A 16321-nucleotide genomic window follows, 5' to 3' on the forward strand; every position below is an offset into this window, starting at 1 on the left:
GACAGCAACTGATATATTTCAGATCTGACAAAATGTTGTCAGAACTGGAAGGGATCATTGTCAGAAGAAAATGGTGAGCTTCTGAGAGGAACTGATGGCAAGGCAACTATGCAATGTTCATTTGAAGTTACCTCATGTGTTTATTTTAAATATTTTTACTCAGTACAGGTTCTCTTTAAAGAGAAACGCCAACCAAGAATTGATCTTTCAATCAGTAGCTGATACCCCCTTTTGCATGAGGAATCTATTCCTTTTCACAAACAGACCATCAGGGGGCGCTGTATGGCTGATATTGTGGTGAAACCCGTCCCACAAGAAACTCTGAGGACCATGGTACTCCTGGCAGTTTCCTGTCTGTGAACATTGTTGCATTGTGGGAAATAGCTTCCAACTGCCAAAAAAGCATGCAGCAGCTACATCACCTGCCAACAGTAAAAATGTCACCATGTAATAAATGTCGGAATGTAAATCAGGGATTTTACAATAGGCAAACACTGACTAAATCATCTATACATACGGTAATTATTGTAAAAATGAAGTACTTTTTTAATTAAATTATTTTCACTGGAGTTCCTCTTTAAGGGCTCTGCCTCCGACACGTGAGACCAGGGCACGAATCTCGGCTCTGCCTGTTCAGTAAGCCAGCACCTATTTAGTAGGAGACCTTGGGCAAGTCTCCCTAACACTGCTACTGCCTATAGAGCGCGTCCTAGTGGCCGCAGCTCAGGCGCTTCGAGTCCGCCAGGAGAAAAGCGCAATATAAATGTTATTTGTCTTTGGCTTGTTTGTATATTTTCTTTTAGATTGCAATACGGGATTTTTTTCAGTGATCTCTGTAAAGTTCTGCAGAAACTGTGTAAATATATACAATATGTTACATGATGCATCAGGACCAAGTATCAAAATGTGTAGAATTAGTAACATCATACAGGGCATCTGCAGTAGTACAATTCCCCATTATTTGGCACTATTTTTAAGCAAAATTAATGCACTATTTAATTTGCTGAATTCGATTATTTTATTTGATTTGGAATTGTATTTCAGGTCTAGAGGCTATAATATCATAGTCATGGGGCAGTTCCTAATTAACATGACTGTATCATCTTCAAAGATATAGATTGCTTTAGTTAAGAGTTCTTTTCTTCCTATGAAGAAAAATGATCTAAGCAAGACTGAAAATCAAATTCTTTTGAGTCCCTAAGGCAATAGAAAGTACAATGATATGGTAAACCCCTCCGACTCTGAAAAGGCTATTAGATTCAAGGGTGCTTATTATAGTTTTGTAATTGTACTCTTATTTTTTTTTTCTTCTAGAGATCTAAAGCCTCTGTTTGGACATCTTATATAGATCTGGTTGCAAGAGAAGAAATGTGTTTGCCATAGGATATTTGACTAATAAAGCACAACAAGATTAATTATTTTAACCACAGAGGGAGGATATGAGAGCTCCAAATAATACAGAAATGTAGAGAGAAGCACTATGAAAGCACAACAAAATACCAAAACAGTTAAAGTGGAGGTAAATAAAAAGGAAAAAGCTGAGAAATCAAGCTTATTATTTCAATACATACTGCAAAAAAACACAAAATAAGCATTAACAAACAACATTATTTATAGAAAAGGTTGAAAACTGAGAAGACACAGACCGTGAAATGTGTATTGGGTTGCAATATTAAAAGAAAGTCATATTTGGCTAAAAGGAGAAAAATCAAGAAAAACAAAGTTTAAGATTTAATGCATCGAACAGTTTTAAGCAACAGTATATTTTTAAAACCTCATCAATGAGTTCTTTCCCGTGAAATGCAGTCCGATGACCTCTTTGTGCGTAAACTCCGCCAACCTACATCTCGATCATCCCCTCACAAGAGTCCCCGTGAGGCCAAGTCTCTAATTTCATCAGGAAATACTAGACACAACGGCGGGGCTCGTTCCTTTTCAGAATCAGAATTTGACCCTCGGGACAAGGGAAGCGGAAGTCCATCTGCACCACGTTTTAAGGACCCTTTTGTACTGCTTGGGCTGGCTGGGAACAGCCAAGGGCCATTGACTCTTGAAGTAAAGGAAAAACCGCCCGAAGGAGACCTTGTTACTCCACGTCCTAAAAGTTTTGCTCACCATGACATTCAGAGTATATTGTTTGACCCTTTTCGGAGAAGAGAATATGAAGGAAAAAGGAACGTAAGAAGCGGTGCTTCTGCTGCTTCTCAGCTTAGGACTTGTACTTCTTCACCCAGAAGATCTTTGTCATCACCTGAAGATCCAGGTGATCCTGGAGATGGAAAAGACAGCGACCTTCTGCTCAGCTGCCCATATTTTCGCAATGAAGTTGGAGGGGAAGAGGAAGAAGGCCAAAAAGACCAAGGATGGGACTTTTGCTCTCTCTCTTCTTTCCATTCTCCACTTATCAACTGCCCAGTGAGAGGACCTAATGCAGCCGTGTCAGTGTTAGAGGAAGCGAGGGAGAGGTTGAGAGATAGCAGCTACTTTGTGGAATATCAGGATCTGGGTGCACTATATTACCGGAAGTATTTTTATGGCAAAGGTAGGCTGTATTACTTTTTTTTTTTTATAATCTTTACAGTGGTCACTGTTCTGAGCACTCTTACTGTATAACTTTGCATTCTTCAGTAACATCTTTTGCTGCTTTCATGTTTTCAGAGCATCAGAACTTTTTTGGAGTTGATGAGAGACTCGGGCCCGTGGCCATAAGCTTGAGACGAGATGAAAGAGAAGGCGTGCAGGGCGTGCAGTATAATTATAGAATTATATTTCGAACAACTGAGGTAAAAGAGGAATTTCATCACCACGCTGCATCCCTATTATAGCTGAGCTTAGCATATGCTAAGCTGTGTTAGGCGTATGTTTACTTTTTGTTCGACAGATTTGTTTGTGCTTTTACTTGAGCAGTTTGATATTACATTTGTTTTGACAATTGAAGTGAAAAAGCTCACTTAATTATTTCAGTTTTCCTTTGTATAAAAGGGAACCTGTTATAAAGTAAGTATAGATGTTATTTCTGACTTCCTTTAACCTTTGAACTGCTGAATTCAATTTTTTTGTGTGCCGCAGGGCTACATTTTCCGGTGCCTCCCCCAGCCTAATGCAGAGTGGTGCAGGAAGCGCTTGATATATTTACCTGCTCTAGATGCAGGATCGCCTCTCCTCTTCCACCAACCGCTGTAACACAGACATCTTCCATGTCATATCATGTGATCGGTACCCGGAAGTAGATGTCTGTGTTACAGCTCCACTCGGTGGTGGAAAAGGAGAGCTGATCCTGCAACTAGATCAGGTAAATATCAAGCGCTTCCTGCACCACTCTGCTTTATGCTAGGTACACACGATGAGTTTTTTCAGCAGATTTACTGTCCGATCGATTTTCCGATCGATTTTCTCATCTTTTCTTATCAATTTCCATTCACTTCTATGAGAAATCAATCAGAAAAACATTCAAAAATAAGATCGGACATGATGGAAATTGTCTATCGAACCACCTCAGTGTTCTCCCCAGAATTTTTTTCCAGCCGGGTGGCATGAAAAAGTAGCCGGGTGGGTAGGCATGGGGAAATTTGGTGGCGTGCGCAAGTTACCAGAGCACGCTATGCTGCACTACCGCAGCCTAGCGTACGCTCATCTCTCTATTTCTGTCCACTTTTACTATTTAGTTTCCAGTTGCATTGGTCGTGGGGTATTGCAGATAGTGTGCAGGGGCCACATATTATGGGGGCATCGTGTGTGTGTGCGTTAGCGCTGGCCGCCGACTGCAGAGCCATGTGTCTGTGAGCTGTACAGAGATGTGTATGGAGACAGAGGTATGCGCACAGTTCACTGATGGCTGAAGGAATCAAATTCTATATGCAGGCTGTGAATTATTAATATATATATATATATATATATTTATATTTCACAGCCTGCATATAGAATCTGATTCCTTCAGCCATCAGTGAACACTGCCAATACCTCTGTCTCCATACACGTCTCTGTACAGCTCACAGACACATGGCTCTGCAGTCGGCGGCCAGCGCTAATGGTCACGCCTCTAATGCGCTGAGCCAATCAAAGCACGAGCTCGCCGGGCAGCGCGAGATCTCATGCACAGAGAAGCAGTGCATCCTGATGCGGCTTGCAGTGACAGGGACGCAACGTCAGCCGGGCAATACTTTATTCTACTTGGGCACAGTGACAGCGGGGCATGCAATCACACCAGGCGGGCGATAATTAAATTTACCCGGGCGCTCTGCCCGGCTGATTGATCCTGGGGAGAACAATTGTGGGAAGAAAAATGGGGAGGAGAAAAAGAGGAGAGAGAGAGAGAGAGGTGGGGAGGGAGATGGAGATAAGTGGATAAAGAGTGAGAGACAGGAAGAGAAAGCGCTAGGGGGGAGATAAGGTGAAAAGAGAGAAAGTGAAAGAGGGGGGGGGGGGGGGGGAAGAGACACAGCAAAAGGGAGAGAAGGAGAGAGAGACAACAAGAAAGAGAGGGAGAGAGAGACACAGTGTGAAAGAGAGAGGGAGACAGCGAGAAAGAGGGAGACCGCGAGAGAGGGATAGAGACAGCGAGAGAGAGGGACCGTGTGAAAGAGAGACAGCTTGAAAGAGAGGGAGAGACAGCGAGAAAAAGAGCATGATAGAGAGAGCGGGAGAGACAGCGTGAAAGAGAGACAGCGTGAAAGAGAGAGAGAGAGACAGCGTGAAAGAGAGAGAGAGAGACAGCGTGAGAGAGGGACAGAGAGACAGCGTGACAGAGAGAGAGACAGCAAGAAAGGGAGGGACAGAGAGAGCGCGAAAGAGAGAGGGAGAGACAGCGAAAAAGAGACAGACAGTGTGAGACAGCGTGAAAGAGAGAGACAGCGTGAAAGAGAGAGAGAGACCGCGTGAAAGAGAGAGAGAGACCGCGTGAAAGAGAGTGAGAAAGAGAGAGACAGCGTGAAAGAGGAAGAGAGACAGCGTGAGAGAGAGACAGACAGAGAGAGACAGACAGAGAGAGAGACAGTGACACAGCGTGTGAGAGAGACCTAGTGTGAGAGAGCGAGAGAGAGACCCAGCGAGAGAGAGACCCTGCGAGAGAGAGAGAAGAGAGAGACAGCGTGAGAGAGAGAGAGCGTGAAAGAAAAAGGGAGAGAGACTGAGTGAGAGACAGCAAAAAAAAGAGTGTGAAAGGGACAGTAAAGAGAGAAAGGTAGAGAGACAGCAAGAAAGTAAGTGTCTGTGTAAGGGGTAGAAAGGAGGATTGGCGATGGTGCATGTGCACAAGTTACCTTTTCTGTCAGGGAGGGGCTTTGACTCTTGCATCCACAGACCACCCACAATCTCATTCATCTCTCCTGCCGAGTCCCGACCACTGTATACTGTGCGATCTAACAGTGGGTCAGGCTCAGGCAGGAAACACACTCTGCACGCTGCTTAGAGGTCTGTGGGCGGGGCCGCTGTAACGGAGCCTGGTGAGTGTTGCACAGAGCCTGGCCACCCACGTGGTTTCTCCGAGGAGTCCCAGCCCAGCAGGCAGCAAACTTTCAAAAGTGCGCAGATCCGATCCCCCGCCCCCTCCTCCTTCCTCCCCTCGATGCCTATGCTCGCAACTGCTGCTGACTTGCAAGATGCAGCGCTGCGTGTAGGCACAAATGACAGGCACGCAACGTCAGCTGGACAATAATTTATTCTACTTGGGCACGGTGACTGTGGGGCATGCAATCACACCAGGCGGGCGGTAATTAAATTTACCCGGGCGCTCCGCCCGGCTGATTGATCCTGGGGAGAACACTGCACCTATATGCCAAACTATATTTTGGTGTGTACCTAGCATTAAGAGAGGCAGCCTGAGTATAGCCAGCTGCAGCAGCCTTGCCCTGCATTATCTAAAATGAGATAACTCAGGCAGGGCAGTTAAAAGGTTAAACAATGAGGGCCTGTTTCCACTACGCGCGGATTTTGGATGCAGAAAAACTGACTCCAATTAATGCCTGTGGGCCTGTTTCCACTAAAAGCGATTTTTCTGATGAAGAAAAGCTATTGATGGCATGTTGCAGATTTCTGCATCAGATTCTGAATGCAAACAAACTGACTCCAATGGATGTCTATGGGCCTGTTTCCACTTACATGTTCATTGTATGGGGAACAATGCATGATGCAGAACTCTGCAAATCGCGTTTAGTGGAAAAAGGCCCATAGGCATTCATTGGAGCCAGTTTTTCTGCATCCAGAATCCGCGTGTAGAGGAACCAGGCCCTAAAAGGAGGCAAGTGACACGAAAAGAGAAAAAAAAAAGCAGCGACAGCTCGTCGCCAGGTCCCTCTGTGCTGCAGCCGTACACACGTCGCACAGAGGGACAGAGATGCGGCAGAAGCTGTCGCCGAAGGTCCCTCCTCCCCGCCGGAAGCTCCGCTCACTGTGTGTGGGTTGCTGTCGCTAGTCCGCATACACACGGCGGACTAGCGATGGTTGCAGGCGATTGGCCGCGCCAATCGCCTGGCGACAGCTCTGACGGGCGACGGTTCGGGGCGCGCGCGTCATGGACACGGGCGACCTGTCGCCGCAACACGCGCATGCCACGTGGTTGTAGCGACAGCCGTAGCCCGTGTGTATGAGCCATAAAACTTACTTAGTGCTTGTTCTAGCCCTCTGTTTTTAAGGTATAAATCTGGTTGCTAAACTAAAAGGCAGATGTTGGGAGGAAACTAAATGCTAAGCAATAGGACATATAGTTTAGTTTTGTTTTTTATTTAAATATGAGTCAGTAATACATATTTCATATTCCTCTAATTTCAGATTTCCTTGTAAAGTAAAACTTCACATCTGTTGAGAAATAACCAATTGAATTTTAGTTCAGCTTTACATATAATTAGGACTCATAGCACATATTATTTGAAATTGCTTACCTTGTGTATTTCAGTTCAGAAGCTCACCTTCTCCACATTTTTCTCATACAAACTTTGTCAAGACTCGGAGTTTCAGTTAACTCAGTATAGACAAATGTGGAAAACAAGCCACAGCTGCTACCGATCTGTGCAACTAATTACAGGTGCTGGAAGGGGAAGCTAAACTGGGCTCTCTGTATTGAAAAATAGTGCAGCAGGCAGAGTAGAGATTTCAGATTAGAAAATGAATGCAATGTATGCTCAGCTTTGGAAAATCATAGTTGGCTACAGACTGAATTGAAAAGGTAATTTTTAAAAAAATTAAATTGCAAAAACATTTGTACAGTCCCAATTGTAACGATTTGTGTCATCAAACAACAGAATTCCGATTATTAGGTGATCTGCAGTATCACCTATAATGCAGCTATATACCTGATTATAAGGTGATCTGCAGAATCACCTATAATACTGGTATATCAGAAGCTGATGTGACAACAAATAGCAAATGAGTGATTGGTGCAACAGTAGTACTGATAGGTTTAGCAATACCTCACCAGAGGAGCTGGTGGGTACTAACAGTACAGAGCCCCTCACCAGAGTCGAGGGCCCTCTGGTGAGAGTAGAGTGGTCAGACAGATCGGGTTTGGCAACAGACAGACAGATGCAGTACAAAATCGGAAGGCAGAGACAGGAAGATATAAACAGGCAGAGTCGGCAGCAAGGTCAGATGGGCAGAGGTACAGAATCACTGAGCAGAAGAGTAGTCAGAATGATCCAGAGTCATGCACAAATAATAACACAGTAATGTAATAATTGTTAAGGCTATCAAACAATTCCTATCTTGTGTGAAATCCCCGGTTTCCTCCCGGATCAAAGCACACCGGAACTATCTAAGGATCTGAGCGCTAACACCAAGTATTCGCAACAGCAGACAAGTTGCGAGAGAATCAGCTAGGCTTATGAAGCAGAGGAGACCCTTCTGGCACGCCCTCTCCTATCAACCAATGAGGAGCGGCGAACGTCTCCTCTGACGTCAGCCGACCGGCCGGTCAGCTGACACGCCTCCTCCCCACATAAAGGTCCTGTCTGTGCGCGCGAGCACGCGACAAGGCAACCCTATGTGCAACTGACAGATCCGTCCTCGGCGTGCTAGATGCCTGAGGCATGGATACACTGCTAGACAGGGAACTGGAGGCAGCTGCGGTGGTAGCGCTGTTCACCGCGGCTGCCTCTCCAGCGTTTGTTACACCAATACATTATTTCAAAATAGGGTACTTTTCCGTTAGCCGGGCGCATCCACTAAGTGGCGATAAAACTCCACCAGATTTACATCTTTCCCTACTATCCATGGCAGCCTGGAGGGGGAATAGTAATTAACACCACCTAGCGGATGCGCCCGGCTAACGGAAAAGTATCCAGAATAGTTTTCATCAACAGTAGAATTATCTTATAAGAACAAATTCATTATTCATCTAATTAACATATTCCCAAGTTGTTCCGTTTTTACAATTTATCGGTGAAAGAATAGGTCCACACCCATATTTAGAATTCATATTAAAATATATGTTCCACTTGCTTTTAATTTGCCTTGCAAAATCTGTAAAAGCCACCTATTCTATTGCTTTCTAACCTGAGCTTAAACAAACATTAACAGGGCCTGGCAGGTCCAGAGCAACAAATGAGAAGCATTTTGTTTCATGCAGATCCAGCTCATACTTTTGCCTTTGAAATTCCTAACCAAGCATCGATTAGTTCCTTCCATTGTTTTTTCCAGCCATTCAGTTTAGGAGCTCTGACAAATTTCAGGGAAGGTAGAAAGGGAGGTGGCTAAACGCAGTTTTGGGAATGTTAAAAACTGCAAAATAAATCTCCAACTAAAAACATTTGAAGCACAAAGTAATTTTTAAAAATTTTAATTACAAATATGTTTTTAGTTCCCAATCTAATTAGACTGTTTAGGTTTAACCACTTAAAATCAGCATTTTGCGCTAGTGATTTTACCGCGATTAGTGCGGTAAAAATCACTGGACATTTCTGTGATTTCAGAGCGATCGCGGTCAGCGCTTTATAAGCACTGTACCGCGATCGCTCTAGAATCGCCTCAAAACTGCTGCGGGTAACGAGTTTGCGATTGGCGCTAATCGCAAAACGCCCGCGATCAGCACCAATCGCGGCAGTGAGAACACTGCCATAGGGTAACAAAGCATTGGCGCTTTAAAAAGCGCTAGTACCAAAAGCAGAAAGAGACTGTACATAAATCTGCACCACCAATTTAATAGTCAAAAAGTACACATTTTATTGAACAATCAGGAACATAAAAACATTAAAAAAGAGGTACTATAAACCACTAAGACAAACCCTTTTATAAAGACACCTGATAATGTCATAATAAACAATGCCTCACCTCCAACATTTATATATAGTGCCTGAGGTAACAATGCACTCTTAACTGGGGTTCACATAAGAGCCCCAATCAAAAAGTGGAGACCCGAGTCATACAAAAATAGCAAGCCTAATAAGGTGCAAGTGCTAAAGAACTGAGAATAAAGTGACCTGAAGTGAACAGAGACTAAAGGCTCGTACACATGTCTGATAAAAGGCAACAACGGGTCCGTTGTCGGCTCCCGCTGGGCGGGTTTTCGGCAGACAGTACAGCGTGTGTATAGTCTATCGGTGGACTTATAAGGCTGATTCTGAGCGATCCACCGTTACCTATACTTGGTCTTAAGATTCTTGGACACCTGTCATGACTGCCGCCCGTAGCAATCAGATGCAATCACTAGGCTGACCGTTCTGGGCCCCAATGCTGTTTAGATGCATTGCTGTGCTGTAGCCTAGTGATGCATCTGTACAGCACTGTGATCTCCAAACTGTCCACCCTAACGATTGCATCAAATCCCTATATACGTACAGACTGGCAACAATAGTCTGCTACACGCCCAGCTACTAATGAAATAAGGCATATGTGGTATCATTTTAACCCTGACAAGCTAAAGAATATATTTTGAGGTATCTTATAACTGTAGCACGTCTCATGTGAAAATTTGGAAGGGTTAAAATGAAAAAAAAAATTGTATTTTCTGCATTTACACCTATTTTCCCTGTAGAACATCAATAAAATTAAACAATTCTTGGAAAAGAATATTACCCAAAGAAAGCATAGTGTCCTGAAAAAAAACAAAACAATATATATGTATCACTTTGATGGCATAAGCAATAAAAAAATTATTGTTGCAGCAACAGCTGAAATAGATCTGTGCATGTTCCCTTTAGGCAGAGGCTGGTTGTAAATTCTGGGGTGGCGGTTCACTTACACCCTTTCAGCATTTTTTACCATTTTTTTTTGTTTCTGACAATCTGCAGCTAGTTAAATAGCTTCATTTTTTTTTTTTGTAGTTTAGTTTTCCGTGTTTATGATCCCTTTTCTTCTTCTGTCTTTTTCATCCTGAAGCTGAAGACCCTTCGAGGATCAATTTTGGAGGAAGCCTTTCCTTCACACATTCGTCCTACCTCTTCCAGGGCTATATCCCCCAAAAAGCTTATTGAACACATAGTGCCAGAAGTGAACCTGCAATGTCTGCGTTTAGCATCCAGCTCTCCTAAAGTGCCAGAAACTCTACTGAAGCTGGATGAACAGGGGGTGAGTACATATTCATTACTTCTGTGTATTAACTTGGTTAATCTTTTTATTGACTGCTAATGTGAAATATAATTCTTATATAAGTCTTTAAAGGAGTGGTCTGAGGTAACTTAAAAACAAACTTCTACTTACCTGGGGCTTTTTTTCAGCCCCTGGCAGCAGTCCTGTGCCCTCGCCGCAGCTCCGTTTCTAGCCGGTGGCCAGGGGTCCTCTCCGGTGTAGAAGACATTGCCAGGTCATCCTCTACTGGTCCTGCGCGAGCGCTGCTGTCAAACTTGCGGACATCGACTGGAGTGTACTGCGCCTGCGCAGAACACTCCATATGACATCAGCATGACCGAGAGAGACGCAGGTGGAGTAGATGCGCATCTGCATCTACACTGAAGGGGACCCCGGGCCAGCGGATGGAAGCGGAGCTGCGGTAAGGAATGTATCGGCTGCCAGGGGATGGAGGAAGCCCCGAGTTAGTAGTTTTTTGTTTTTATACACCTTGCATCTGTCCTTTAAATGTAGACCTGAATAGAGAAAACTCGCTTCAGTTTTGATACTTGCCTAATAAGAGCATTGATTCTGGATACTTTAAAGCCACCTTCCTTGTTCTCCATCCATCCCATCCTACTTACGCTGTCTCGGGTTGAAGTTATTTGACCTTTAAGGTCTTTGGTACTCCTTGGGCAGCCTTCGGTACTACTTGCGTCCCTGAGTAGTTCTGAAGACAAGAGGATCCATACTGCTCATGAGGGAGCCGGCTTTTTGAGCTGGCAGGTCAAACAATCAGGGACAGTGGGGGAATGGCAGCATGGACTGATGACCGTGAAGGGTTTATGGTATCTAGAGCCTTCCTTCTACTTAAGTATCCATCAAACTTAAAGTGAGTTTCTTAACTTCAGCTTCCCTTTAAAGATCAGCTAAACCCAGAACTGAACAAGGCAAATTTCAATAACAATAAGGATCTAGGACGTAGCAATAGCCATAGCATCTGATATGGGGCCCAGTTGGTAGTTGATGTATTCACTATTAACTTTCCTTTATTTCTCTACCCTCTGACGTTGTCTCAGTGCTATACACAGTGTGCATTGCATCACAATGTAATTTGACCAATCAACTCATATTCATAGGGTTTGGGGAGGTAGCATTTCTCAAGAGTACCTAGATCTAAAGTTTTGCTATGGGACCCCATAGTCTCTAGCTATGCCACTGATAAGGATGATGCATTAACAGTGGCTGGATAGTGTACTAGTTAAAAAGAACCTGAGGCAGCAAATTTTTATTAAAAAAAACACAGTACCTGATATTTGGGGCTGGCCGGGTCATGTAGCCACAATCCCCGCAACTCCTGTGGCCAGCAATCTACTACTTTCAGTTCTCAGGACCCCTGGGTCATGATGCTGCAAGCTGTGCTCTGCCTCTCTCATCAGGAGGGGGAGCGACGTGGGAGAGGCAGAGCTGCACTATTAGAGCCTGGGAAGGGGCGTTAGGAATGCCCAAGTGGGCGTTTTGCAGGAGTTCCTGTAGGGACGCCCCTTCCCCCTCGAGATGCCAATAAGCTGCATGTCGGCAATCAAGAGGGGCACAGCATGGGGGGGAAGGGGTAGCAGAGAGTGGCACATAGGGGTTACAGAGGCATGTCATGGACCAGATAACAAGCCTCTGTTTCCCACCTCACCCCCTTGCGCCGCCTCAGGTACACTGTAAGGGCTCTGCCTCTGACACAGGAGACTAGGGTTCGACCAGGCCAGTGTTTTTTTAATTAAGAAGAATGTGAATCATTGAAGTGATAAATTACCTGTTATTTGACCGATCCACAAAAGCAAAGGAAATTGCCCTGCATCTCAGCCAAAGTCACCCTTGTAACTCTCATGTCAGTTAGTTAACATTCCAGCTGAGTTTAAATTCGCATGGGCATCAGGAGTGTTAAATTAGCAACTGAATTAGACCATAACTTGTCTGATGCAGCATAATAAAAGACTAATAAAGACTTGCATGCAAAGTCTTATCTCCTGTAATTGAATTTGTCCCATGGTAGTTGGTTTGAAGGTTTGCATTTTTGAGTTAGGTAAAATTGTGACATGCCTCATGTACAAAACACAGGACAAGCAGTAACAATTGTATCCATGTTAATCTATACACTGTGAAAAGCAGTCATGTCATGGAAAAGAACATTTACTGGTGAAATAAATGGATAATGCACTATTTTTTTTTTTTAAATATATTTTGTAAACTAAGTCTCTATACAGTATCTTGATCTGCACTGTACATGGAAGCATGTCTGTTTGCTTTAGTATTATTTTTTTACTTTAATAAAGCAAATACAAAAATAAAACAGGCTTGAAGTGTGAGGTACTGCATATTGCACTAGGCAGTAATATATACAGGTAGTCCCTGACTTACAAATGCCCGACTTACGAACGACCCCCCGATACGAGCGGCATGGATTTGTAGATCTGTGTTTCCATGGGAACAAGTAGAAAAAAATTCACATTGGACTCGTAGTTTTTGAGAAAATCGATTAAAAAAAAATCTAAAAAAAAATGGCTTTTAAACTTGTATAAACAGATACAGAGGGCAGAGGTGACACAAAGGGGGACACTGGAGGCACAGGGGGACACAGAGGAGGTACAGGGTACAGAGATGGCGCAATGTTCCGACTTAAGAACAGATTCAGATTAAGAATGAACCTACACTCCATTGAACTATTTAGTTCTGTACTGTGTGATGCATTATGCCCCCATTCATAAGAGCAGATGTGGAAGACAGAGGTAGTGTGAGCAAGGCAGAAGAGTCTGTAAATATGCAGCAGAAACGCAGGGTAGATGGATCAAGGAGACAAGTGGGGGCAGAGGAAATTTGAAATGGGGAAAAAATAGCGAGACCAGAGGAGAGTGGAGGCGGAGACTATGGAAGCAAAATGGATGTAGGCTATTGGAAAGGAAGTCAAGGAAGGGTGGGGTCAAGGAAAGTGTACAAAAGAGAATAACAGAAAGGGCCCATTTCCACTTGTGCCGCATGCGTCAGTGAGACGTGCGGCGGCACTTCCGGGATTTCTGGGAACGCAGGCGAATCCCAGAAGCCGTGCCATGCACGGCTATGGGAGTCACAACCTCCCGCGCGAAAACTGTGGGCAGTTACCTTAGCGATTCGGCCAGCGGTGCCATAGTTTCCTATGGTACTTTCTCTGCGCGATTTGCCTTCAGGGAAACTCTGTGGATTCGGAGCAGTTTCCGCTCCAGTGGAAATGGGCCCAAAAGGGAGAAGTGAGGGAGGAGCTAAGGAAGACAAGGTTGGGCTGTAGAACTGAAAATTGTTAGAGTGGACCTGAACTCAGAACATCCTCTGTTTACTATAAAAGATGAGCAATAGCATAATAATCATTGTAGAAAAACATTTCTTTGTTACAGCTGATAAAAATCCTGCAATGAATCTGCAGTGTGTCTACACATACTGGTTGAACTCGATGGACGTATGTCTTTCTTCAACCAAAATAACTATGTAACTACTTCATGCTTTCATGGAAGCAGACATAGGGTTAACCTCTTGCGTTTGCAAATCAGCTGCTCTGCCGAGATTTCTGAGCAGACACAGCTGAGAGATCAAATTACACTTGGGATCAGTCACAGATGCGGTGGAATTAGACAGGCTAAACTCTATAAATACATAAAGGGTGGATTCCTCTATATTTTCCTTGTGTCCTGTGCAAGAACAAAAGTGGATACTAGACAGTTGTTGCAGGGAGTGAGGTAAGGAGGACAGCAGAATAGGACAGGTGTTTAGGAGAAGATGACAGGAATGCAAGGGGTGAGGTGAGGGGCGGGGAAGAGCAGGAGTGGATGGAGACACGGGCAAGAACTGTCACCTAGGGTCATGAAACACCTAAAATTGGCGAAGCAGGGCTTTTTGGTGCCTGCTTGGCACAGCGTAGCGCCAGAGTTTGGCGTGGCTATAGCAGTAATGCTCTAGTCCGCGCCGTGCAGGGATCCAGGGGTTGCCGAACCTCGAATTACAGCTCCTTCCGAGTTGCGACGACTCGGAGGGGGAATAGTATTTCAAACCCCCCCGGATTTGTGCGGCAGCAGGGAGAGCCGTCATTTGGAGCAACCTGCGCCAAAAAAACACCACACCGCCATGTAACATTGGCTTGTTTCTCAATCTTTGAATATAATCAAATATCTATTTATTAACCTTCCTGGCGGTATGAAAAATTCCGCCAGGAGGCAGTGCGGCATTTTTTTTTTTTTTTAATCATGTAGCGAGCCCATCCCCCCGACCGCTTCGATCAGGAAATCCCGTTCAAAGAACGGGATTTCCTGGAGGGCTTCCCCCGTCGCCATGGCGGGATGACGTCAGCGACGTCGTGACGTCATTGGGAGTCCCGATCCACCCCTCGGCGCTGCCTGGCACTGATTGGCCAGGCAGCGCACGGGGTCTGGGGGGGGGGCCGTGCGCCGCAACGGATAGCGGCGATCAGGCGCGGGGCTGGGGCGATCGGTGTGCTGGCGCAGCTAGCAAAGTGCTAGCTGCGTCCAGCGAAAAAAAAATTAAGAAAATCGGCCGAGCAGGGCCGGAGAAAACCTCATGCGCGGCTTACCCCGAACTATGTTCGGGGTTACCGCCAGGAAGGTTAATGGAACAGTGATGATGGGCTTGTCTGCAGCCATAGCGTGCGCAGCCAATTACGCTGTGTTTAAAGAGTGCTTCGTTACATGCAATAATCGCTCCACTGAACCCGCCCGGAGTCCGGCGGGTCTAGTATTTTCAAAGAACAGATATTGCGGCACAGTCAGGCTACTGGGCCAATCAAAGTGCAGCAATATCTGTTGTATGAAACTACTGGACCCGCCGGGTGGGTTCAGAGGAGCGATTGTTACATGTAACGAAGCGCTCTTTAAACACAGCGTCATTGGCTCCGCACGCTGTGGCTGCATAGCATGCGCAGGGAATTAGAACACTCCCTCTGGTCATTAAGCTGTATTATGTATTATGCTGTAGCAGCACAGCTTAGTGAATCAAGCCCGATGTGCAGATTCTCTTCTGTCTGCTACTCCCGAGAGCCCAAAAAATCTTTTGTCTAGGTCTAGTTACCTTTCATTTCGCTCCATTCTGTAGGATCGAATTGGGATTACTGTACTTTGTTTTGGTAGATGTATAGCAATGTTTGATGAAGTTCTTTGTGACTACGGTAAGTGCCAGCAGTGCTGTAGTGAGGTCAGTCAGTGGTCAGACCATACATGTCGCTTCCTCGCTATCTGGTGATAGATCACCGGCCGCTATAGAACAGACATGGAGGTGGAAGGTAAAAAGACTAGTTTCAGTTCTTCAAAGGTTCTTCGTGCATGGCTTAACCAGAGGAACTTAGATTTCTTCATTGTAAGTTGGGTAATAGTAAAAGACAGTATGTGAAAATATTCCTCTGAAGATTCTCATTTATCAAGGCCATGAGGTATCCAAAGAAACAAATTGGACACTTTTTTTGTGGGAGGTTTGAGAGAATACATTCATCACTCAGACTGAGCGTCTTCTTAAAGAGAACCCGAGGTGTGTTTAAAGAATGTTATCTGCATACAGAGGCTGGATCTGCCTATACAGCCCAGCCTCTGTTGCTATCCCAAACCCCACTAAGGTCCCCCTGCACTCTGCAATCCCTCATAAATCACAGCCGTGCTGTGAGGCTGTGTTTACATCTGTAGTGTCAGTCTCAGCTGCTCCCCCGCCTCCTGCATAGCTCCGGTCCCTGCCCCCGTCCCTTCCCTCCAATCAGCAGGGAGGGAAGGGATGCAGGCGGGGACTGGAGTTCTGCAGGAGGCGGGGAGAGCAGCAGACTGACACTATA

At 45.0% G+C, this 16321-nt stretch overlaps 1 protein-coding gene across 11 annotated transcripts in view; it reads left to right on the forward strand.

Annotated features, from left to right (window-relative positions):
• SIPA1 (signal-induced proliferation-associated 1) overlaps positions 1–16321 on the forward strand; it is a 215503-nt gene that overhangs the window by 97168 nt on the left and 102014 nt on the right. For all 11 annotated transcript variants that reach the window (XR_011024852.1, XR_011024853.1, XR_011024854.1 and 8 more), the window contains 3 exons: positions 1315–2542; positions 2659–2783; positions 10306–10494. Coding sequence is in view for 8 of the 11 variants with exons in the window: in XM_068260904.1 (XP_068117005.1) it covers positions 1801–2542; positions 2659–2783; positions 10306–10494 (1056 nt within the window). In the remaining 3 variants the exon portion in view is untranslated. The remainder of the gene's footprint in view (positions 1–1314; positions 2543–2658; positions 2784–10305; positions 10495–16321) is intronic.

This window comes from Hyperolius riggenbachi, chromosome 11 (genome assembly GCF_040937935.1).
Source record: "Hyperolius riggenbachi isolate aHypRig1 chromosome 11, aHypRig1.pri, whole genome shotgun sequence".
Lineage (NCBI taxonomy): Eukaryota > Metazoa > Chordata > Amphibia > Anura > Hyperoliidae > Hyperolius > Hyperolius riggenbachi.